The 26,582-nt window shown below is 40.4% G+C and overlaps 1 protein-coding gene and 1 non-coding gene across 2 annotated transcripts; both read right to left on the reverse strand.

Moving 5' to 3' along the window:
• Nucleotides 1-17,241: 17,241 nt before the first annotated feature.
• RBMX (RNA binding motif protein X-linked) lies at nt 17,242-26,089 on the reverse strand. Its single transcript, XM_007183679.3, has 11 exons — nt 25,934-26,089; nt 24,571-24,699; nt 24,262-24,368; nt 23,614-23,785; nt 22,850-23,002; nt 22,477-22,591; nt 22,250-22,375; nt 22,062-22,144; nt 20,209-21,434; nt 19,245-19,334; nt 17,242-18,540 (listed from the first exon to the last, which is right to left on the reverse strand). Exons 2-9 carry the CDS (start codon nt 24,677-24,679, stop codon nt 21,124-21,126), a joined length of 1,176 nt encoding a protein of 391 aa, XP_007183741.2. The 5' UTR covers nt 24,680-24,699; nt 25,934-26,089; the 3' UTR covers nt 17,242-18,540; nt 19,245-19,334; nt 20,209-21,123.
• Nucleotides 24,447-24,518, reverse strand: LOC114238120 (small nucleolar RNA SNORD61). Its single transcript, XR_003623538.1, has one exon. It is a non-coding gene; the product is annotated as a small nucleolar RNA SNORD61 (small nucleolar RNA).
• Nucleotides 26,090-26,582: the final 493 nt, after the last annotated feature.

Here is a 26,582-nt window from a genome sequence, read left to right on the forward strand (position 1 = left end):
ATTCCCTGGCGGTCCATGGTTAGGACTCTGTGCTCTCACTGCTGGTTCAATCCCTGGTCAGGGAACTAAGATCTCATAAGACGAGCGGCGTGGCCAAAAAATATATATTCTTTTTCTTTATTGATGCATATTTTACATATCATACAATTTACCTATTTCAAGTGCACAATTCAATGATTTTTGGTAAATTTACCAAGTTGTGTGACTATCACCATAAATCCATTTTAGAACATTTTCATCACCCCAATAAAATCCTGTTTACTGTTAGTGCTTGTTCCCATCATGAGGCCCATGCAACCACTTTCTGTCTCTATGGATTTGCTTGTTCTGGACAGTGCAAATAAATGGAATCTTACAACATGTGTGATACAATATGTGTATCAATATATGTAGATACAATCTGCAAACTTTTGTGTCTGGTTTCTTTCACTTAGCATAATGTTTTCGAGGTTCATTGGCATAGTAGCATGTATCAGTACTCCATCAATTTTTATGCGTGAATGATACTCTACTGTATGGGTATATCACAGTTTGCTTATCAATTCATCAGTTAGTGGACATTTGGTTTGCTTCTACTTTTTGGCTATAATGAATCATCCTGCTTGGAACATTCTTGTACTAGTCTTCTCTTGGGTATTCATTCACCCTGGGAAATAATTTCTGGGCCATATGGTAAACTTATAATTAAACATTTTAAGAAACTGCCAAACTGTTTTCTGTGTACATTCTGCCCCATGTACATTCCCACCAGCAATTTATCAGGTTTCTCATTTCTCTGTATCTTTGCCAATTGTTATCGTCCACCTTTTTTATTTTAGCCATTCTAGTGGATATGTGATGTTATCACATTGTGTTTTTTTGGTTTTTGGGTTTTTGTTTTTTTGGCCGTGCTGTGTGGCTTGCTGGATGTTAGTTCCCCTGACCAGAGATTGAACCCCTGCCCTGGTCAGTGGAAGCACCGAGTCCTAACCATTCGACCACCAGGGAATTCCCTTGCATTGTGGTTTTTGCTTTTTTTTTTTTTTGGCTGCATTTGGGTCTTCTTTGCTGCACGCGGGCTTTCTCTAGTTACGGCGAGCAGGGGCTACTCTTTGTTGTGGTGCGAAGGCTTCTCGTTGCGGTGGCTTCTCTTGTTGTGGTGCACAGGCTCTAGGTGTGTGGGCTTCAGTAGTTGTGGCACGTGGGCTCAGTAGTTGTGGCTCACGGGCTCTAGAGCGCAGGCTCTGTAGTCGTGGCACACGGGCTTAGTTGCTCCACGGCATGTGGGATCTTCCCGGACCAGGGCTCGAACCCGTGTCCCCTGCATTGGCAGGCAGATTCTTAACCACTGTGCCACCAGGGAAGTCCCTTTATTTTTTTATTAAACACATATTTTCTACTGTCTCTTTTTCATTCCTTTGTTAAATAATTTCTCCAGTTTTTAAATTAATTAATTTATTTATTTATTTATTTTTGGCTGTGTTGGGTCTTCGTTTCTGTGCGAGGGCTTTCTCCCGTTGTGGAGAGCAGGGGCCACTCTTCATTGCGGTGCGCGGGCCTCTCACTGTCACGGCCTCTCCCGTTGCGGAGCACAGGCTCCAGACGCGCAGGCTCAATAGTTGTGGCTCACGGGCTGAGTTGCTCCGCAGCATGCGGGATCTTCCCAGACCAGGGCTCGAACCCGTGTCCCCTGCATTGGCAGGCAGATTCTTAACCACTGCGCCACCAGGGAAGCCCTCCAGTTTTTGAGTTATTTTTCTTAGTGGTTGCTCAAGTCTTTTGTAGTAACCTACATATTACTTTTTGTGGTTCTCTTTATTTTTTTCTGTGGTTTCAAGTTACTGTTTGGTGTCATTTATTTGCTCCAATATAGTTTCATTCCTTCTCCCCTCCATCATGATACTATTACATACATCACATCTTTATATGTTAAAAGCCCAAGAATACAATTTTATAAGTTGTTTTAAAAATCTATTCAGATGAGAGGAAAGAATATAATACATATAATTTCTGCCTTTTTATAATTGCCTACATAATTACCTTTACTATGCTCTTTGCTCCTTTGTGCAGATTTGATTTAATCTCTGGTATCAATTCCTTTCACCCTAAAATTTTCTTTTGATATTTCTTTTTTAATTTAATTTAATTTATTTATTTTTGGTATTTCTCGTAAGGTAATTATGCTAGCAATACATCCTCTCACTGGTTGTTTATCTGGGAATTCGTTTTGCCTTCAGTTTTTGTTTGTTTAATTGCAAAATGATCACCACAATAAATCTAGTTAACATCCATCACCACACATAATTAACAATTTTTTTTTCTTGTGATGAGAGCTTCTAAGATCTACTCTGTTAGCAATTGTCTTCAGTTTTGAAGAATAATTTTTTCTGGATATAGGACTTTTGTTTGACAGATTTTTCTTTCAGTACTTTGAGTCTCATCCCACTGCCTTCTGGTGGTCATTGTTTCTGATGTGAAGTCAGATATAAAGGCACATGTTTATCACATGTGCAGATTCACAAAACCATCACCACAGTCAAAGTGTAGAACTGTTCCATCATCACAGGGTTCCTCAAAACCTTCCATGCCCCATTCCCCAATCCTTAACAACTACTAATCTTTTTCTCATCTCTATAATTTCGTGATTTTAAGAATGTTATATAAATGAAATCATATATTATGTAACATTTGGGATTGACTTTTTTCACTTAGCATAATGCTCTGGAGATTATGTAGTTTGTGGCATGAATCAAGTTCATTCTTCTTTATTGCTGCATATTATTCCATGGTATGGAGGTAGCACATTTTGTTTAATCATTCACCCATTGAGGTGCATTTGGGTTACTGCCAGTTTGGGGCTATGATGAATAAAGCTGCTTTACACATTCCAATACAGGTTTCTCTGAGAACATAAGTTTTCATTTCTCTGGGATAAGTAGTGAAGAGTATGCTTGCTGCATCATATGGTAAGCGTAAGCATAATTTTAAAAGAAACTTTTAAAATGTTTTCCAGAGTGGCTACACCATTTTACATCACCACCAACAATGTATGAGTGATCCAGTTTTGGTACATCTTCACCAGTATTTGGTGTTATCACAATTTTTCATTTTAGCCAAGCTGACAGGTGTATAGAGATATCTCATTGCAGTCTTAATTTGTGTTTCTCTAATGGTTAATGATGTTGGCCATCTTATCAGCGCTTATGTACCATCTGTTATTTTCAGTGAAATGTCTGTGCATATCTTTTGCCTAATTTCTAATTAGATTGTTTTCCTACTTTTGAATTTTGAAAGTTCTTTATATATTCTAGATACAAGGCCTTTGTCAGATATGTGGTTTGAAAATATTTTCTTCCAGTCTTTAGCTGGTCTTTTCCTCCACTTAACAGAGTCTTTTGCAGAGCAAAACCATTTTATTTTGATGAGGTTCAATTTGTCCATTGTTTCCTTTAAGGACTGTGCTTCCGAGTCAAGTCAAAAAAAACTCTCCACTTAGCCTTAGGGCCCAAAGATTTTGTCATATTTTTTTTTCCTAAACGTTTTATAATTTTACATTTTATATTTATGTCTGAGATTCATTTGGAATTAACTTTTGAAAAGGTGTGAGGTTTAGGTAGATCAAGGTTAATTTTTTTGCCATAGAGATGTCTAATTGTTTCAACATCGTTTGTTCAAAAGGCTATTATTGGGACTTCCCTGGTGGTGCAGTGGTTAAGAATCCACCTACCAATGCAGGGGACACAGGTTCGATCCCTGGTCCGGGAAGATCCCACATGCCGCGGAGCAACTGAGCCTGCACTCTAGAGCTCACGAGACACAACTACTGAGCCCATGTGCCACAACTACTGAAGCCCACGCGCCTAGAGCCCATGCTCAACAAGAGAAGCCACAGCAATGAGAAGCCCACACACCACAAAGAAGAGTAGCCCCCATTCTCTGCAACTAGAGAAAGCCCACACGCAGCAACGGAGACCCAACACAGCCAAAAATAAATAAATAATTTTTTTAAAAAAAGGCTATTATTCTTTCTCCACTGAATTACTTTTATGCCATTGTCAAAAATCCTTTGGGCATATTTGTGTGGGTCTATTTCTGGGTTCTCTATTCTCTTCCATTGATCTATTTGGCTATCCCTCCATCAAATACTACATTGTCTTGATTACAGTAGCTATGAATTAAACCTTAACATCAAATAGAGAAATTACTCTCACTTTACTTTTTCGAATTTGTTTTAGGTATTTTAGGACCTATGCCTTTCCATACAAACTTTAGAATAAGCTTATATGTATGTCTGTGTCAATTTATATGATCATATGATGTTATTCCTTAGTCTGTTGATACAGTAGATTATGTTAATTGATTCTTGAATATTGAACCAATCTTGTATTACTGGAATAATCCCACTTGGTTGTGGTGTATGATTCGTTTTGTACATTGCTGGACTTGATTTGCTAATATTTGAGTATTTTTGTGTCTAACTTCGCGAGAGATATTAGTTTATAGTTTTCTCTTTTATGCTATCTTTGCCTGGTTTTGGTATCACAGTTAACACTGGTCTCATAAAATGAGCTAGGAAGTGCTCCCTTGTCTTCTATTCTCTTGGGGAGATTGTATAATATTGATGTTAATTCTTTAAATCTTTGGGAGAATTCTCCAGTAAAACAACACAAGCATGGAGATTTCTTTTCCTTTTTTTTTTTCATAAATTTATTTATTTATTTATTTATTTTTTAATTTTGGCTGCATTGGGTCTTCATTGCTGCGTGTGGGCTTTCTCTAGTTGTGGCGAGCATGGGCTACTCTTTGTTGCGGTGCGCAGGCTTCTCATTGCGGTGGTTTCAGTAGTTGTGGCTCACTGGCTCTAGAGTGCAGGCTCAGTAGTTGTGGCGCACGGGCTTGCTTGCTCTGCAGCATGTGGGATCTTCCCGGACCAGGGCTCAAACCCGTGTCCCCTGCATTGGCAGGCGGATTCTTAACCACTGCGCCACCAGGGAAGTCCTGGAGATTTCTTTTTAAGGAGTTTTTTTAGTTTGTGAATTCAAACTTCTTTCCTGGTGAAAGGACTATTCAGATGATCTATTTTATCTTGGTTGAGTTTTAGTACAGGCACACCTAATTTTACTGTTCTTCACTTTATTGCACTTTACAGATGTGTTTTTCACAAATTGAAGGTTTATGAGCATCGAGCAAGTCTATCGGCACAATTTTTCCAACAGCATTTGCTCACTTTGTGACTTTGTGTCACATATTAGTAATTATCACAGTAGTTCACACTTTTTCATTATTATATTTGCTATGGTGATCTGTGATCAGTGATATTTTATCATTACAAAAAGATTATGACTCACTGAAAGCTGAGATAATGGTTAGCATGTTTTAACAATATATATATATATATATGTGTGTGTATATATATTCTTTTTTTTTTTTTGGCTGCACCACACGGCTTGCAGGATCTTAGTTCCCAGACCAGGGATCAAACATGCGGCCCCGGCAGTGAGAGAGTGGATTCCTAACCACTGGACCACCAGGGAATTCCCCTAGTGATAAAGTATTTTTAATTAAGGTATGTACATTGTTGTCTTAGACATAATGCTATTGCACACTGTATGGTCAGGCCACTCAAGATGGCTGTTCTCTTGCTCTCTGTACACCCCCTGCCCGACCAGTGCCTGCTTCATCTACACCCTAAGCACATGACTGACCTTCTTACATACTTGCCCCAGGCCCCAGCTAGTGACTGTTCTTATAAAAGGGGCGGTGAGGGGCGTGCCCCTCTGCTAGTTCCCCTGGTAACCCATGATCCAATCTGACGTCAATTCTCCCTATAATTGGCAATCTCCCCTCCATCCGCTGCGTACAGTGGGGTGTTGCTCCAGGACCTTGCTTCAGACATGTAAGCTCCCCCATCCATCAAATGAGTGATGTCTCTGTCACTGATTCCAGCCCCTTTCTTTGGTCTTGAAGCTGGGCAAGCACAGGGCTTGTAGGCTGGTGAGGTGCAGCCCAACACACATTTAATAAACACAGTATAGTGTAAACATAACTTTTCTGTGCACTGGGAAACCAAAAAATTCGTATGACTCTATTACGATATTTGCTTTATTGAGGTGTCTGGAACCGAACCTGCAATATCTCTAAGGTAAGACTGTACTGTTACTAGGGTTCTCCAAAGAAACAGAACCAACTGGATATATATAGATATACAGAAAGAGATTTATTATGAGGAAATGTCTCATGTAACTATGGGGGCTGGGAAGTCCCATCTCCATCTGCAAGCCCAGGAAAGCTGGTGTTACAGTTCCAGTCCAAACCTGAAGGCCCAAGAATTAGGGGAGCCAATGGTGTAAGTCCCATTTCAAGTCCAAAGGCCTGAGAACCAGGAGCACAGATGTCCAAGGGCAAAAGATGGATTTCCCAGCTCAAGTAGAGAGCAAATTCATCCTTCCTCTGACTTTTTGTTCTTTTCAGGCTCTGAATCTATGATGCCCATCCACACTGGTGAGGGCAGTCTTCTTTACTTAGTCTACCAATCCAAATGCTGATCTATTCCAGAAACACCCTCACAGACACACCCAGAAATAATGTTTTACCAGTTATCTGGGCATCCCTTAGCCCACTCAAACTGACACATAAAATTAACCATCACAGGTACCTTGGGGTTTTGAAAGAGTTGGTACATTTCTTCTGTTTTCAAATTTATGAGTGTCAAGTTGTTCCTAATATTCCCTTTTTCATCTTTTCAGTGTCTGTAGGATCTGTAGTTCTAGCCCTTGTTTGACTCCTGATATTGGTATTTATGTCTTCTCTTTTTATCTTTGTCAATCTTGCTAGAGGTTTATCCATTTTATTGATTTTTTTTGGAGAATCACTTTTTGTTTCATTGATTTCTCTATTGTTTTCCTGTTTTTAATTTCAGTGATTTCTTATTATTTCCTTCCATCTGTTTTCTTTGGTTTCATTTTGCTTTTTGTTTTCTAGTTGCTTGAAGAAGGGAACTTAGATTATTGATTTGAGACCTCTCCTCTTTTCTAATGTAAACAGCATTTAGTGTTATAACTTTCTCTTTGGTGGGATTGTAAAATGGTGTAGCCACTTTGGAAAACACTGTTGTGTTAACTCAACATGGTAAGCAATGAGTTACCATATGACCCAGCGGTTATTACCCAGCAGTTTCACTCTGAGGTATATACCCAGGAGAACTGAAAACATGTTCACACACACAAAAACCCACACAGCATTATTTATGGCAACCAAAAGGTGTAAACTACTCAAATGTCCACCAGTCATTGAATGGATAAACAAAATGTGTTATATCCATACAATGGAATATTATTTGACAAAAAAGAAAGTTCTGATATATGCTACAACGTGGATGAACCTTGAAAATATGTTAACTCAAAGAAGCCAGTCACATAGGGCTACATATTGTATGATTCCATTTACATGCAAGTAAAAAAACAGGCAAATCCATAGAAATAGAAAGTAGATTAGTTATTTCTAGGGCCTGGGAGCAGGGAGGAATGGGAAGTAACTGCAAATAGGTATGGGGTTTCTTTTTGGGGCAATGAAAGTATTCTTAGATAGTGGTAATGGTTGCACAACTCTGTGAATACACTAAAAGCCACTGAACTGTACACTTTAAAGGGGTAAATTCTATCTCAATGAAGCTGCTATATAAAAAAAATTTCCCTTTCAGCACTGCTTTAGGTGAGTCCCACATATTTTGATACATTGTATTTTCATTTTCATTCAATTCTATGTATTTTTTAAAAAATTTTTCCTTTGAGAATTTCTTTTTGATCCGTGGGTTATTTAGCAGTGCTAAAGTTTTATTTCTAAGTGTTCATTGATTTTCCTGTTGCTTTTTCTTTGGCCGTGCCCTGAGGCATGTGAGATCTTAGTTCCCCAACCAGACCAGGGATCAAGTCCATGCCCCCTGCAGTGGAAGCACAGAGTCTTACCCAATGGAGTGCCAGGTAAGTCCCTCCTGTTGTATTTCTGTTATTGATTTCTAGTTTGGTTCCATTACAGTTAGAGAACATACCCTGTGTGGTAGGCAGAATAATGGCCCCCCAAAGATGTCCATGTTTGATCCCCAGAACCTATAAATATGTTATATTTCATGGAGAAAAGGAGTTAGAGTTGCAGATGGAATTAAAGTTACTAATCAGTTTACATAAAATAGGGAGATTATTCTGGATTATCTATGTGGGCCCAAACTAATCACAAGAATCCTAAAAACTGGAAGAAGGCAGCAGAAAAAGAGAGATGCAACATGACAAAGACTCCACCTGCCATTGTTGACTCTGATGGCGGAGGAAGGGGGATACAAGCCAAGGAATTTGGTAGCCTCTAGAAGCTGGGAACATCCCTCAGTTTACAGCCTACAAGTAAACATGGACCTCAGTCCTATAACAAGGAAATGAAATCTACCAACAAAGCAAATGAGCAAGAAAATGGACCTTCTCGAGCCTACAGGGAGGAATGCAGCCATCCTAACACCTTCATTTTAACCTGACAAGACTTGGACTCCACCTCCCTGTGTTGCAGTCAGGAAAGTGTCCCAGGCCAGAAAACTGGAGTGAATATGCAGCTCCCCTCGTGCGTTTCTCTTTTCTCCAGGATTGTACTCCTGTGATACTTACTGAGCAATGCCTGAAAATAGCTGTCTCCTTATACTTTGTCCAGTTTTACAGTTGTTTACGGTGAGAAGGCAGGTTCAGTACCAATTACCTCATTATGGTCAGAGGTGGAAGTTGCTTTGTTTACTTTTCTGTTAACACTTTTTTTTTTAATGTTTTTTAAAAGTTAAAGGAAGATTACTACAACACACAGGTAGTTGGACTCCTCAGGAATGAAGGTTTAGGTTATACCACCAAGTAAAATACCATTAACTGGGGTAAAAGGGTATATAAAATGGATCTCTTAGGGAGAATATTATAAATACCAATTATGGCCCTGTGACTAGTTACCTAAGCAAGGGTTGTAGATTCCACTTGAATTTTGTCCCTTGCTGTATGAACTCTTGTTTCCTCCCAATACTTTATATAGAACGTTTGGGGATAAATTTAACATTTTTAGTTCATATCTAGGAGAACAGAGAAGATCCCAGAAATTCTGCATTTGGAGTTGAATGCAATTATTCACAAAACTTTGGGGTTGGCCACAGAGCAGTATATTTGGGGGCATGTGTAAAATAGTCAAAGTGTGTTAGGCAGAGAGACATTTTTAGAAGAGTACCTAAGGGGAGAAAAGTGTATTCAATCAGTCAACATATTCGTTGAACCCCTACTCTGCCAGGCTTTTGAGACACATCAATAAACAAACAGGTAAAGTTCCCTGATCTCACGGAGGTTATATTCTAACAAAGGAAGACCGAAAATAAGTAATGGATGTAATAGGTATATAATATAGTATGTAAGAAAGTAATAAAAGTTATGGGGGGGAAACTAGAATAGGGTAATGGAGTTCAGGCCTGCTGGGCATCGGGAGAGATGGGATGGGCAGATTGCAGTATTAAATAGGACAGTCAGGATAGGCCTCATTGAGGGGTGAGATGAGCAAAGGCTTGAGGAAGATGAGAGTTAATCAAATGGATGTTTCAGGGTGGGGTGGGGTTGGGTGCAGTGGATCAGAAGTCCAAGTCAGCCCTATTAGGTTCTCTGCTTAGGGTCGCTTAAGGCTAATATCAAGCCATTGGCTGGGTGGGGCTATTCTCTTAAGGTTCTGGGGAAGAATCAGCTTCCAAGCTCATTTGGGTTGATGGTATTATTTAGTTCCGTGTCCTTGCTGGCTGTCAGCCTGGGGCTGTTCTCAGCTTCTAGAGGCTACCCGTATTCCTTGACATGAGTCCCCTCCATCTTCAAGCAAGTAATGGTACATGAAATCCTTCTTATGTTTGAATCTGACTGCCTCTTTTGCTACCAGCTAGAGAAAAATCTGTTTTTAAAGAGCTCATGAGATTATATCGGGCCTACTCAGATAATCTCCCTTTTGGTTAACTCAGAGTCAACTAATTTTTTTTTAATATTTATTTATTTATTTAGCGTGTGCCGGGTCTTAGCTGCGGCACGTGGGATCTTCATTGCGGCATGCATGTGGGATCTAGTTCCCCGACCGGGGATCGAACCCTGGCCACCTGCATTGGGAGTGTGGATTCTTACCCACTGGACCACGAAGGAAGCCCCAAAGTCCGCTGATTAATAACCTTAATTATATCTGCAAAATCCCTTTTACCATGCAACATAACAATCATGACTGTGACATATCATATTCACAGTCCTGGGGATTAGGCAGGGAAATTTGGGGGGCCATTTTGGAATCCTGCTTACCACAGACACAAAAAGAAATAGAAAACCTGAATAGACCTATATCTACTCAAGAAATTAAATTTGCAATAAAAAAATCTGCCCACAAAGAAAATTCCAGGCCCAGATGATTTCATTAGTGAATTCTATCATTTAAGGAAAAGACAGTAGTACCTATCCTGAACACTCTCTTTCAGAAAACAGAGGAGGGGGGAATTCCCTGGTGGTCCAGTGGTCAGGACTCCTCGCTTTCACTGCTGAGGGCCCGGGTTCAATCCCACAAGCCTCTCAGCGTGGCCAAAATAAAAAAGAGTAGAAAACATTTCCCAATTTATTTTATGAGACTAGATTTACCCTTCACACCAGTTATCAATTTATTGCCTCTCAGCTCCAAATTCACTCTTGTTGCTCGTTCTATGAAAATGAACCTGAGCCTTTAGATATTTTTCCTTTGCCAACTGGCATAACATTATGTAAAAGGAAAACTTGATTCCTCTATACTACTACTCTCAATACTTCTGGCCACCAAATGCGTGGGTTTTTTCCCACATTGACCTATTCTCTGACAACAGCTGGGTGGCCTGCAATTCAATTCTATCTACCTGGAGTTAACGTCAAATTCCACAAGTTAAGACCTCAGTCCCACAAGACTGTCTCCACTTAAGATGCCAATCACAAGTCTGGGCCTCCTGTACTTCTGACTGACCAGCTGTAAACCAGGGGTTCTCACCATCCCTTCCTCCGGTTCAGTAATTTGCTAGAACTGCTCACAGAACTCAGGAAACTGCCTTTACTCACCATTACCCATTTATTATAAAAGGACGTAACTCAGGAACAGCCAGATGGGAGATGCGTAGGGCAAGGTACAGGGAAGGGGCATGGAGCTTCCATGCCCTGTCGGGGCACACCAGCCTCTCAGCAACTCCACGTGTTCACCAACTGGGAAGCTCTCCCGTTACCCCGGTGGTTAGAGTTTTAAGAAGGCTTTGTTACAGTACGCATGATTAAATCACTGGCCACTCCTCTCCCCTCCCTGAGGTCAAGGGGTGGGGCTGAAAGTTCCAGTCCTCTCAACACCCAGTTGGTTCCCTGGCAACCAGCCCCAAAGCCTTAGGGACTTTCCAAGTCATTTTATTAACATAAACTTGGGTGTGGTTGAAAGGGGCTTGTTATGAATACGAAGAGACAATCCTTTTACTTTTACTACTCTAGAACTATTTCAGGAACTGGGAACAAAAACCAAGTATTACAACAAAAGATGCCCTTTTCACCTTTATCACTCTGGAGCTATTTCAGGAGCTGGGAATGAAGACCCAAATATGTATTTCTTACCATATCACAACATCACATTAGGTTTTGTCAGTAAAGGACATTGGAGAGATTGCAAGAGGAAAAAGGGCTTTGCCTCCTGGTTGAGGTAGGCTCGCTTGGCAGGCTCCAGGAGCATGTGCGTCTCCAGCCTGGGCAGCTTCTCCTGGTGGAGGTGGGCATCTCCCGCTTCAGGCCCTTACTGTGCTCACGGCTCCTGCAGTGCGCCACGGGCAGCAGCTTCCCCCAGAAACTCCCCTCCCTGGTCAGTTTCACAGCCAGAATACCACGGACAGACACCTCCCTACTAAAAGCCCTAAGGGATAGATTTCTAGCAAGTTCTGTGGGTGTGCCACCACAGCGACTTCCCTACCATTCAACAAGCCAAAGCCATGCCTCTCCAACAAGGTCTGGATTTCAGCCCCGGGGTGGTTATTATGTTATTCTACTACTGTATCTGGTATTCCTATACTCTTTTAAGAGTTCTCTTTAAGTAATCCCTCATTATCCTATCCATATTAAATAATTATTTATATCAAACCTTCCCTGCTCAAAAGTACTGTGAAGTTTCCCTCTCCTGATTGGACCGAAATAAATACTGAATTGGCCTAGAGATTGACCCTGGAGAGTGACAACTGCAAACCCACAAAAACAGGATTTGGGGATTGGTTTGTTCATGCCTTTGGGCTTGAGGGCAGTGCTCCTTGCAAATGAGAAAAAAAAGGATGCTGGTGATCCGTGGCCTACAAGGACAATCACAATGAATCAAGTGCCAACTGAAGCAGTGCTCTGGAAGCTCGAGTAGCTGCTGCACCCAACCGTTATACCAGTAATGACGACCATCAAACTCTGGTGTTGGGTGGATTTTTCTGAGTTCATCTGAGTGCTGGTCCTGCAGTATCTGTAGAAATAAATCTCTCTCTGCTTAAAACTCCTGTGATAACTTCACCTGGGGCAGATTCCTTGAAAGGGAATGGTATTCTCCTTAAGATCCACCACAACCACTTCCAACTGCCATTAAACCCATAACTAGGGTCAAACCTCAGGATGCTCCAGGCGGCCAGATACACACTACAACCCAGGAAGAATAGCTTACACGCCAAACTGGGAGAGTGGACAGGCAAAACTGGGGATGGGGCTTCCCTGGTGGCACAGTGGTTGAGAGTCTGCCTGCCAGTGCAGGGGACACGGGTTCGAGCCCTGGTCTGGGAGGATCCCGCATGCCGCGGAGCGGCTGGGCCCGCGAGCCACAACTACTGAGCCTGCGCGTCTGGAGCCTGTGCTCCGCAACAAGAGAGGCCACGATGGTGAGAAGCCCGTGCACCGCGATGAAGAGTGGCCCCCGCTTGCCGCAACTAGAGAAAGCCCTCGCACAGAAACGAAGACCCAACACAGCTATAAATAAATTAATTAATTAAAAAAATAAAGTATATTAATAAAAAAAACCTGGGGATGCACACCTTCAAATACTATGCTAATTAGAAGCAACGGATTAGATATGTATTTGCAACATCTTCAAAACATGGTGGTGAGAAGTTGTAAGAAACAGATATACAATACTATACCATTTAATTTTAAATATATGCATATAAAACATTGATATACATTCAATAAGAACATATACAAACAAAAAGGATATACATTAAATGCATTATAATGGTTGCCACTGGTGGGCAGGGAGTGGGAATAAAAAAGTGAAAATAAAATGAGAAGGGTCTTGTGTGGACTAATCACAATTAACAAAAATTGAGGAGTATGACTCAAGAGAGAAAGAAGGAACATTGGCTTGTAGTAGGGACTTTCAGTCCTTGACAAGATGCTGATCTAACATAAGGTGCTGGCTCCCTCCAATTCCAGCCCTGAAGATGACACACAGAAGGAAAATTGACAGATAATGATGAAATCTCCTACTTACGCAGCATTTACCATGTACCAGGCACTCATTTAATCTTCCCAGCCAATGCTATATTATTAACCCCATTTTACAGATGAGAAAACAAGTACAAAGAGATTAAGTAACTTGCCTAAGGTCACACAGCTGGTAATGCTGGAGTTGGAGTTCTAACACAGATAGTCCAGATAAAACTGAGGAATACCGAGACTGGAGAGAGCAAGTCTGGGATGGGGCTGGAGATCAGGGGCCAGTGGCCTAAAATGAAAGAGGGACAAGCACCACGGACAAGAGAGGCCAGAGGGGACTTCCCTGGTGGCGCAGTGCTTAGAATCTGCCTGCCAGCGCAGGGGACACGGGTTCGAGCCCTGGTCTGGGAAGATCCCACATGCCGCGGAGCAACTAAGCCTGTGCGCCACAACTACTGAGCCTGCACTCTAGAGCCTGAGAGCCACAAGTACTGAGCCCATGTGCTGCAACTCCCGAAGCCTGCGCGCCTAGAGCACATGCTCCACAACGAGAAGCCACCGCAGTGAGAAGCCTGCGCACTGCAATGAAGAGTAGCCCCTGCTCCCCGCAACTAGAGAAAGCCGGTGTGCAGCAAGGAAGACCCAACGCAGCCAAAAATAAATAAATAAATAAATAAATTTATATAAAAAAGGATACACATTAATTTTAAGTACAGTAATGGACCTAGGTATATATGGTTCCTGCAGATACTGAGGTAATTCAATGCAAGAGTAGTCTTAGCAACAAAAGATGCTAAAATAAATTTAAGTCCATATATTAAGAAGTAAACTTAAACCCCTACCTCACCATAAAAAAAATCAATTCAAAATGAATCATAGACCTAACAATTTAAAACTACCAGACTTTGTAGAAAAAAGGAAAAAAATCTTCATGACCTTGAATTCAACTGACCTATCACAGGAAGCAATAACCATAAAATGATTAGATTTCATTTGCTCATCAAGAAAAATAAGAAAAGGCAAGACAGACTAGGAGAAAATATTCATAACTCATGACAAAGACCTTGCATCCAGAATATACTGAGAATTTTATATTTAAAAGAACTGTTAAATGGACAAAAGACTTGTACAGTTTTTCAAAGAACGCATAAAATTGGCTATAAGAACATGAGAAACTACCCAATATGAAATAGAATGTGAGATATTAGATCCTGGAACAGAAAGAAGACACTAGTAGAAAATTTGTGAAACTTCAATAAAGTCTAGTTTAGTTCATTGGTATCAATGCTAATCTCTTAGTTTTGACAAATACACCATGCTTACGTAAGATACTAAAGTTAGGGCAAACTGGGTGAAGGATATACATGAACTCTGTTATCTATGCAACTTTTCTGTAAATTTAAAAATCATCCCAAAATAAAGTTTTTTTAAAAAGTGCTCAGCATCATTAGTCATCAGGAAAACGCAAATTAAAATCACAATGTGATACCACCCCACCCATCCACTAAAATGGTTAAAATGGAACAGATCAACAGCAGCAAATGTTGGAAAGCAACCAGGACTTTCATAAATTGCTGAGGTACATGTAAGATGGTAGTCACTTTGAGTAAAATATTTGGCAGTTTCTTAAAATTAAGCATGTATCATCTACCCCATTACCCTATCAATTCCACTGCAAGGTATTTCTCCAGGAGAAATGAAAATATGTCTAAGACCTGCAAAAGAATATTCACAGCAATATTATTCGTCATAGCCCAAAACTGGAAACAGCTCAGATGTCCATCAATAAAATGGATAAAACTACACTGGAATTCTACCCTGCAACAAAAAGGAACAAACTACCAGTACAACTATATGGATGAGTCTCAGACATGCTGAAAGCTAAACACAGAAGATACATTGCTGTAGGATTTAATGTATACAAAGTATTAAAATATGCAAAAATATCCTACACCAACAGAAACCAGGTCAATGTTGTTTCTCTAGGGGGTGGGAACTTCCTGGAGGGCAATGTTCTGTCCTGATGTGCAGGTTACCCTATAAAACTAAGTATTTTTCAAGACTAATCAAACTGAACACTTGACATCTACGCATTTCACTGTAAATATTTCAATTTGAACAATTTAAGTGCTACTCAATTCATTGGAGATACACAAATTTAAACCACAATGATACACACAAATTTAAACCACAATGATACAATGTACCCAATGGCTAAATTTTAAAACGCCATACACCGATGGGGTCCAGAGTAACCAGAACTCACATTGTTAGTGCTAATAGAACTTCAGAAAAATCGTCTGGCAATTTCTTGTAAAACTTTCTTACAATCCAGCCATTTCATACCTGTTTTCATCTCTAATCATGTACAGACTTGCATAAGAACATTCATTCGCAGGGACTTTATTTGTAATAGCCAAGAGCTGAAAAAGCCCAGGTTTCCAGCAATACGTAAACCGTACTTTGCTCATACTCATGTGCGTATACAACATGGCTGTATCTCAAAAGCATTTTGCTTAATGAAAGCCTTATACAAGGACCCGTATTTTTATTACATTTATGTTCAGGAACAGGCAGTTCGTCTTTATCTCTAGGGGATAGAGGCAAGAATCGTCGAGGAAGGGCCACAAGGTAACTTGCTGGGGTGACAGCAACATTCTCTACTTCGATAGTATGTATGCTTTTACCAAATCTCATAGTATGCTTCCAGTTGAAATTTCTTTCAAAATTTATGAACATTGAGCTTGTTATTGTTGTGAATGTTTGTTTTCAGGTTATTGACATGTGCAACTGAACAAAAACTGGTGTGATGGATTTTAAGTTTTTCTGGAACAATTGGTACAGAGCTGAGGTTATTTACAGAATGAGAGTACTGAGGCTTTTTTCTGCAACCCTAATGCTCAGCTAACACTGCTTTTCCATGTGATGAGTTCCTTCAACTGGCTATATAGCCCAATCACAATACCCTGTTTCACATGCTGATAAAGTTAATACATATATCAGGACCCACAAAATGAAGGCTGCCGGCAGTGGTCTGGCCCACCTCAAAGGTAAACCTAAGTCAGCACACACTTACAGGAAAACATCCCATCAAGGTGACCTTTAACATACACCCATCACAATCCTCCAACTTGAGCTAGCTCACCTTCCCCGAGAAAACAGGACCCCACAGCCAATGATGCCTACTCTGTAAAACTCTTGCCCCAAATGCCCTGGGAACAGTGCTTCACTGCTTGTAAGGCACTGCACTCCCAACCCATCGATTGTTCTCCCTTAAATAAAGGACAATTGTCACTAAATTAGTTTTATCAAGTGCAAACGAACATGAGTCAGATGTACATAGAACAGTAAAGAAACTTACCAATAAAGCAGCACACTAATCATGTGCTGGTTTAATGGCATCCCCGAGGGACTTGGTCTGAAGTGGGACTCACTGCCAAATCGAATTAACCTGCCTTCTCCCAGGAGCCAGCAGGAAATATCAAAAGCACTACAGTACATCTTTGGTACTTTAGCTTCTAGTGCTTTGGTGTTATTGCTCCAATTTCAGGGTAAGGATTAAATGAAATCATCCGAATTACCTTGATGCCTACCTGAAACTCCCTCTCCTAATGAAGGAAGCCTAGCCATAGGCTACCTCAGTGACTATGTTCCCTGGCAACTAACTGCGAGGGCTAACAGTGCCTGAGAACTAGGGTTTGGGGGAGGGGAACACATGGAGATCATTAGTTAAAAGCCAAAATGAATTCCTTATTATAAAAAAGAACCCAGGGCTACAAAAAAATGCATGTTAAGTTTTATTAAGGTTCAAATACAAAACATTCCAAAAAGAGAAAAACCATTATACCTAAGTTCTATATTCAACTACCAGTTAAACAAGAAAAACATGTTATTCTGTTTCTTTTACAACCAGTATAAAGCCAGAAGAATCAAGACAGATTCTTTTTCCAACAGGAGCAGCATTAAGTCTGCTGGGTCAACGAACTATTTGCCAAACAGCTGTCTGGTTATTAAGCGTTCTTCAATTTAGTATTCATGTTTACTATGATTAATCTCTATGTTCTACACTATCTTCAAGATAACCTAAATAAAATCTCAAGAGCCAAAAGGTCCACGGAAGCATAAACCCAAGTATTTAGATTACAGAATGACTGAGGAAGACAGCTACGTAAGTGCAATGGCTTTTTAAATTTGGTCAATACCCTGATGGTCTGTGATTAGAAGAGCCCATCAAAATGAGGGTTAAATTTCTTGATTATTTTCCATGATTGCAATGTTAAACATGATAGTACTGATATTTACTAGGTAAAGATTCAGAAGGCGAGTTGGTTTCTTCTTACCCAACAACTCTAATCTGTTTCCTTTGAGAACATTAGCTTTTACACTATTGGCTCTAGTCTCCAATGCAATAAATGACAAAGCTGTACTGTATCTTGATTTGTTTCTAAGATATGAAGTGGGGTGAGGGGTAAAGTAGGCTTACAAAACAACTTAAAAAAAAACAGCAAAAGCCAAACGGCCCAATTTTGTTTCCAGTTTTTAAGAAGTGTGCTTTTGAGCATCTTATATGTTTCCAGTTACTTTAGTTTCCAGATATTAGTCTTCCCTTTAGTTTTAAGACTAAATCTCTCACTCCTGGATAAACTAACACAAAGAAATATTTTACCTGCTGAAAATCAGACACTTTACTGGATAAAGTCACCTCTTATGCCTTTCATTTTTCTAATCCGACTTTCTGACAATCAGTGGTAATTAGGAAGTTCTAAATTGCAGTTGTCCCTATGACTTTGGCTAAAGGAAATGAAAGTCAAAGCTGTAAAATCTACATGAAGAACCATGAAAACTTCCTGACTACCTCCACTTACCAATTTCTTTAATTGCTCCCCTTTCTCCATCTGGTCAATTACTTTTTAAGTAACTGCCACTCCCTAGTTAAAAGTGCTAACCAACGTTGATGCCTTCCTTAGATCCACAGGAACCCTGGAAGGCAAAAATCTTGACTGCACCAAACCAATTCTGATGAGTACTGCTTATGCAACTGTTGTGCCTTAAGGACAATCAGCATTCTTCTGCTTCAACAACTCTGTAAAATGAAAAGCATGTTATCACATCACAAGGTATTTACTGTTTTATACTGGTAATTACTGCCCCCCTTACCTATTCTTTAAATACATTATTTTGTTGCGTTTTTAACTGGCAACATGTACAACATTTGCTTTAAATTACAAACTCAAAAAAGCAACCATAAAAACCTATCAGAATTCCTGTAAGCATCACTTTGGTAATGAAGACAATAACTATGTCATCATTTCACTAATAAAATCGTTACTCAAACTAGGGACTCAGTGGCAGCTGCACCTGTTCACCCTTCAGCCAGTCTGTACCGTGGCCAAGCAAACAATCAGGAACTGAAAAGGGTGTCCTTTTACAAAACGCACAGGATAAAATTTGAACCTCATACAAGTTAAGTCTGCTTACACGGCAAAACACTAACTGTAGAGCTCCGGCCAACAACTGCTTCTGAAAACAGTATTAGCAAGCTGTATACATTCAACAGAGCTACTAAAAGCATTGCATGACTGAGCCACTCATGGAAATATGCCCATTTAAGATAACGTCACCCCACATTCGAACGAATAATGGGCCAGGTGTTACACATTAGAGCACTTTTTATCCTTGTAATCCAAGGATTAGATTATCCCATTACAGGTAACTTACCAATATCAACATATGCAACATGGCAAAGCTGTATTTAAACCTATAAAGTTAACTGCTTTCAGAACTTACCTTAGCATTGCATTTCTCTTGCTGCCAGCTTATCTATTGTGAATCAATCAGCACTCCATGACCATCATGACCATGACCAAAATTCTCAACCTGTAAAAATTAAATAGGTAACTAGTTATCCCTCTTAAGGAAATTCTTCAAAACTTGCCTATAACTGCCCCCTTTTCCAGAAAGAAAAGGCAAGTTCAGACTTGCAGCTTAACGAATTTCATGTTCTACTATTTCTCTTAAGTGGTGGAAGCTTCACTGGCTTGGGATGGACTGGAATGGCTTAAATGGTTAAGTCGCATGGCTTATGGATCCCCATTCTGTTCCAATGGTGCACTGCCATGTTAAATCCATAAGTTGAACGGACAAAACTTATTTGAAGGAATAAGTGCAGTGTAAGGATTTTTAGTTGGAGGTCTTCAAGTTTACTATATTCAAGAGCATCTTTTTCAACTTCATGGCTGGACCTGGGTCATGCTGCCTCAGGTTTTGCTTTTTAAAGACCACTTGCAATAGATTTTCTCCATACAGTGTAGTTTCACAGAACTAAAAACAAGTCAGGCATCCAACTAAATGTCAGGTTTGCAATGGCTTACAGGGGTAAAGAGAGGGGGACCCCAAACTTAAGCCATTTCCTACATTGACTAAAAGACTAATTTGAAAAATGTTAAAACAGGAAGCATGTTTAAAGGTCTTCATCAAAAATAGATTAAAATACCCCCTCCCAAGCCCCAGATCGCTATTGGTAAACAACAGCTGTATTAAGGCCTTTAAGTGTCATACATGCTTTAAAAAAAATCCAAGTGTTGAATTTGGAGGACTTCTAATATGCTATCGAACACTTTGTTTTCCAAAAGTTTTTTTTTAATCTAGAAAGCATTTCCATTGCCATGAGGTACAGTATGTTTCACTGTACTATGAGGAAGGTAAGTGTTCAATTTCGACTTAGACGGAAAAACTAGTTTGCTTTGCTTACCATCTTTGCTGTTTCACAGGCATTTGATGCTTTAAATCTGATGTGGAATGCTGATAGATTCACTTTTTAGAAGTCATAAGCCTTTGAGAAGTTGGAGATAACTTCATTGCTTATCTATTTTCTCCTTTGCAATCAAGCTGTTCCTTAAAAGTGAGACACTACAGAGTTGCAAAAATTTGAAACAGTAAGAGCAAGCATCGTTTGCAGCTTCATGGTTGGTTTTGGCCAAACTTTTTATTTAGTATTCTGTAGTTGCTTAACACACACTTAAATGGTCTTATTGGGGAGGGGGAAAGGGGAGGTTCTTGTAGATTCCCAAGGAAATGTCAGAAAAGCAAAATATGGCCAGCATTATCCATTTGCTTTTTTGGGTTTACTGGGCGAATAGCATTTTCCTTACAATATAAGCATCTGATCTCAGGTTTTTCATACTGAGAACATTGAGATTTCAGTTTGAAGACACTCTGAAATCCTAAGAGTAGCATACCCCGACCACCCTCTAATAGCTAGCTTGTTTGTACAGGCAGGAGGATTCATCTTTCCATTTTAGATGAATAGATATTTTGTGAAAGATCTTAGAATTGCTTGCCTCATCATTTACTGGGGAAAATCTTATAGAAAGTGGCCTTTAGGGACACTTTTACTTGGAAAATTACAATACTAGTACACATGTCAAGTCTTAACACACTTATAACATTTGCTTGTTGAAAGCAATGTCATAAAATCAAAGATTAAACATGTCTTACTCTTTTTCCTCACAAGAACATAAAAATTATGGAAGGGGAACTTAACAGGAAATTTAAAAAAGGTAACACAATCTTTCCTTTTAGTAGTCCTTGGGTAGTTATGATAGAATAGGTTCCACTTTTGTTTGTTTCTTTGAACAGGGATTTTGGTCCAAAGTTTTGTTTGTTTTTAATATCTGCTTCTGCCTCCCCCTCTATCAGATCGGCTTCCTCCACGGCCACCACCTCTTGGTGCTCCGCGGCTTGAACTGCTGTAGGAATCTCGTGGAGGAGGGTACCCCCTTTCCATAGAAGGGGGAAGCCCTCTTTCTTGTCTGCCAACCCGATCACGACCACTTGAGTAGAGATCACTTCGGCTGCTTGAGTAACTGTCTCGACTTCCACCATATCCGTCACGTGAGCTGCTGTAATCATCATAGCGACTGCTTCCACCATAAGATGGCGGGGGCCCTCGTGTAGGTGGAGCACTACGTGAGTTACCTGCAGGGTCAATGGTCAGGTAATATGGCAACACTATAAATTGTATATATACAACATTTAAATCTGAATTTACAGAATTCTTGTATTAAACGTTTACTTTCTCAACTGGGAGGTTTTAAACTCTGCCATTGCTGGCCATTAACAGGGATTTGCTCATCTGCTGAGATACGGAAATGGATGGGTTTTAATGTTTGTTTGAAAAGACTGAAGACGGTGTGTATTTCAAGAGGATATTCCAGACAGCTTGTTATTTTATAGTAGACACTCAGCCACTTTCCAGTGATAAGTTGCAATTTTGAACTGTAGACTTTCCTTCATATTGCAATGGTAAACATTTGATCTTGTTAATAAAATTTTTAATTGTATTTTCACTGTTGGGGGAAAACACATAAGGCTGCCAATTTAAGCAAGCAAAATCCCCTCCAAAGCAAGCCAACAGCCTCAAAAAAAACTTAGAAAAAACAAAAGCCCCTCACAAGACTAGGAAAAGCCCAGCTGATTAAGTTACCCCCTTAAAAGCAAGCAAACATCCCTTTAAAAGCAAGCACCACAACAGCCTAATAAACTGGCTCATGAACCTAAAAACTCAAGCTGGTGATATTCAAAGACCCTCAACCAAAATCTTACCATAACTCTCATATGAATCTCTGTAGGAACCTCCACTTGGATGATCTGAATAGTCACGATCACGACCATAGCCATCTCTATCACTAAATCAAAGGAAAAAAATGTATTACAAGCCCCAGAACATCAATTTTTACAGCAAAAAAAATTTCTTTACACCAAGCCATGGCAGCAACAGCAAAGTCACTTACCTATAGCCTCTTGATGGATAGTCATCACGTGAACTGGAATGACCATAATCACGGTAAGTATAATCTCTTGGTGGTGGTGCATAATCTCTTGTATCACGAGAACTTGGGTAATCTCTGCTTGAATAGCTAAAGAAACAAAAGTAACTTGGTTCATATTTTTGATGAGCTCTCCCCTTCAACCTTAAGTATTAATATTAGAGACAAAAACTACTATGCTTTTCTGTTACCTGTCTTTAGTAGAATATCCATCATCTCTTGGAGACAAATAGACATCTCTACGAGAGGGCAGGGGCTCCCTTCGAGGTGGACCTCCATAACTATCTCTTCCACGTGATACAGGAGCTTAGGGAAAAATGTCCATTTTAAAAATACACCCAGTGAAAAGTCAAAATGTCAATTTACATTCAGGCAATGAAAAGTAGTGATTCAACCAAATATGACAATATGGATGTAAATGAGGAAATCCTCTTTAAAATTTCTTACGTACACCAATCTTTTCAATGATCTAGGTACAGTTTTAAGCATCATTTTTAGGATTCGTCTCTCAACCCTTCCTTGTGTTATGGTGATAGGATAGACTGTCATAAATGGACCATTTACCTCTTCCTCCCATTCCACTGCTGCTGCGAACTGGTCCTGAAGGGGCAGATCTTTTAGGAGGAGGACCCCCACTTCGTGGCGGTGGTCCTCTTTTTACTGGAAGTGGTCCCCTGGAAGAACTCATGTTAAAATTCATGGAATAGCCACCATCGTCTACGTTAGAAGAAAAAAAAGGAAAATCATGTTAATACAAGTACTAAGAAAAATCTATCGTTTTCTTTGCTTAATCAAGAATATGACCATTTCTGTTTAGTTGGGGAATCTTGAGTTCTCACTCATACATGACTGAGCATGAGAACTGTATAGTGTATATAGTGTATGCACAGAAAACTACACACAAGGAACTATACAAAGTGTATACAGTTCTATACAGTAGTCATCTATATAAGTCTGCATAGATTAGCAAAGTAGAACTGAAGGGTTCTCCTGAGGGTTCTTTTCAAGTTACTTCAAAAAAATATACACATTGTTTCATTTTCATATGACCAACACCTAATACCTATCAAAATTTTTCTGCAAGTGTTTTTTCCTACAGAATGAATTCACCTGGATAAGGAATAGCTAATTGTTAATTATTTCAAGACATTGTAATTTAACTTAGGATGGCGTCTATGTTTTCCTTAAGTCAATCACTTTGGTAGATGAACAAGTGTTCTCAATTTCAAAAGCTAGGGCCTTTAAAATACTTATTAACCAAAGCACACACTGGTGTGTTTACAGTTCCTAACTTATACACCAAGCCTAAAGTAAACCTAAGTCATTACCCATGTGCCCTCCACGTGAGGGAGGTCCCCTGGTTCCTCCACTTCCTCCTCTTCCGCCTCTAAGGCCTCTTGGAGGGCCTCTGCTTCTTGGAGGTGGAGGTGGTCCACGTCTACCACTTTCAAATGATGGTTTAGTGGCTTGTTCTACCTTGATGGCTTTTCCCTCTAAGGACTAAATAATATCAGTGGTTAATTACAGAAATTTAAAAAAAGAACTTGCAGATCCACTATGCACTGTGACACTAGTATGTCCTTCCTTCAAAATGTTGTACCTTTCTGTTTAGCACTTAAATGCCTAATCTTTTAAGATACTGCTTATTCGAACTAAAACCTAAGGTGGATCCACTGTACTGCTATGTCGGTAAAGTTTGAAACAATGCCAGACAATGACCAACTTATTAAGACAAATAACCAAAAAGAAAAGCCAAAGATCCCAGACGAAATATAATACAGAATATTCTAAAACGGAAAGATTCTTGTCAAGAATACACTTTACAAAATTTCGTTCTAAAATTACAAAGGGCTAGGATAAGAGGGTCCTGGAAAAGTATATACTCAGTAAAATTCAAGAGCTGCCCTAGACCAGACTTGGATAACATTGTGCTATTTTACGTACTAGGAAACATGGTATTGTGCAGACAGTCTCACCTTTCCATTCATGTCTCTAGCTGCATCCTTAGCATCTGCTGGGCTTTCAAAGGTGACAAAAGCAAATCCTCTCGATTTGTTGGTTTCACGATCTTTCATCAAGAGAACTAAAAAGTAGTTTTCAGGGGGAAAAGGAGTGTTACTCTAGTTCAAACGGAAAAACAGAAAGTAAATCTGTAAAAAGAAAGCTCAGAACTTCTTAGAGGACAAAGCACGTTATCATTTCATATGATCAATGCAATCAAATTCATCACAGCTTACCTTTTTTTAAAATTACAATAAACCTGCATATACTTTCAGATAACTCACCTTCCACTATTCGTCCATATTTGCCAAACACTGCTTCAAGAGCTTTCTCATTTGTTTCTGTATTGAGGCCACCGATGAAGAGCTTTCCTGGGCGATCTGCTTCAACCATTTTTTCCCTCTGGTGAAAGTCTGTTGGAAAAAAAAGTGTTACCCTCCCTGGAAAAGTTTACCCAACGTGTGTATTGGGGCTCATTTTTCTTGTTTACTAAAATCATTCCTTAATAGCATAATACACAGAAAGCAACTTTTTCTGAGCCTCACCAGGAAACCAACTTAACTAGTTCAGTGATAGCTGTTTACATTAAACTGGTTTAAAAAGCCAACTTAAGGGAATTTCCTGGCGGTCCAGTGGTTAGGACTCTACGCTCTCACTGCCGAGGGCCCAGGCTCGATCCCTCGTCAGGGAACTAAAACCCCACAAGCGGCGCGGCGCAGCCAAAAAACAAAAGCCGACTTAACTAATGCCGTTACCCTTAATCCACTTCGGCAGTCTTAACCAAGTAACTACAACATTTCAAAAAGTGAATTTTAGCTTTAACACTAGATTTGTTGCCTTTTAAAAACTCAATCACATCCCAATTACCCTAATGATTTTTTTAAACTGACTCAGTCAAGGTCACAGACCAAACGTGGGTCTGTAAGACCAAGCCCTCTCCCAAGAACTTTGCCTCCTTTCATTGGGATTCCCTAGTAAATCTAACGACCAATTTAAAGTTTTAATCAAGTTATGACTCCCCTTCTTCACCAGCCCCTGCCCCGCTCGCTAGGTTGTTGACTTTTAAAAAGCGTCAATATCATTTCAGACGAAGTAACGGAACGTGGAAGCGCGCACTGTAACACTTAGCGCTCCATGACTGCAGCGGAACCCAATTAAAACCCGTCATTAAAAACCGCGTGGAAAACACAAAATGGCGACACTTGGATTCAGCCCAGAACCACCGCCGCGGGTCAGGGGAGTAACTTTTCCCACCAGCGGAGGCTGAGAAAACTCAAAGGGCTTCCGCTCCAAGGCCGCCAATGAACAAGGACCCCGCGCAAAAGTGCACGTGCCCGCCCGGAGCGCCAGCGCCATCCCAATGCAGGTAGCGACCACGGAGGCGCGGTCCCTCCTCGTCCCGCTCAGGCCCCGACCTCCGCCACCCCCCGCCCCCAGGGGCGACAGCCAAACTTTCTGGAGAGGTACACTACGAAGTGGCACCCCAGCGTCTGTTCTCCTTCGACACTCCCAGCTTTCCCTAAATAGGTCGGCACCTCTGGGTTCTTAAAATGGCGCCCGCCACCCCCATCTCCAAGGAGATAATCCCAAGTTATAACGTGGCAAGAGTGAACGAAAAACAGACTGTAAAAGAGAGGACTCACGTACCGGAGGGGTGACGACGGTTTCAAGCTCCTACGAGCTCGCCGACGGCGGCTTCCTAGCAGCTCAGCACGCTGGAGGGTGGTCGGTCCCGAAAAAGGAAGCGAGAAGCCGCTCGCACTACTGCGCAACGAGGGCGAACAAAGGAGACAGCAAACTTTATACTGCCCGGGAACGAGGCTCAAGGACCCGGATGGAGGCGGAGCTTAGAATTTAAAACGCGAAGGGTGGGGAGCGGTTCCCAGCTTCCCCATTAGCTGCCTCCGCTGTTATTCACTCTTCGTTCCTCCCCTTTTCCTGGGCCCTCAGCTCTCCAGCCGGCCCCGATTTCTAACCGTTTTCCCAACCCCCACCGGTGCTCCACAAACCCGCGTTTTTGCTTTCCGCTAAAATGGTTCACGGGCTGCATGTAATAAAGAACTGAAATTTTTTGCGTGTTCCGGTGGGCCAGGCATGGTGCTAAACTTTACACTCATTAACTCATTTAATTCTCAAAACAACGTTGATGAGGATAGAATTATGCCAGTTTTGCAGAAATGAAAAAGAAAGAAGTTTAGAATTACTGTATTAAAAATACATTTTCCCCAAATATCTTTAACAAGAATTTTTAGTGAATGGGGAAAATTCTGATAAATAAGTATGAGGTGGGGGAAAA

This window comes from Balaenoptera acutorostrata, chromosome X, assembly GCF_949987535.1.
Source record: "Balaenoptera acutorostrata chromosome X, mBalAcu1.1, whole genome shotgun sequence".
Lineage (NCBI taxonomy): Eukaryota > Metazoa > Chordata > Mammalia > Artiodactyla > Balaenopteridae > Balaenoptera > Balaenoptera acutorostrata.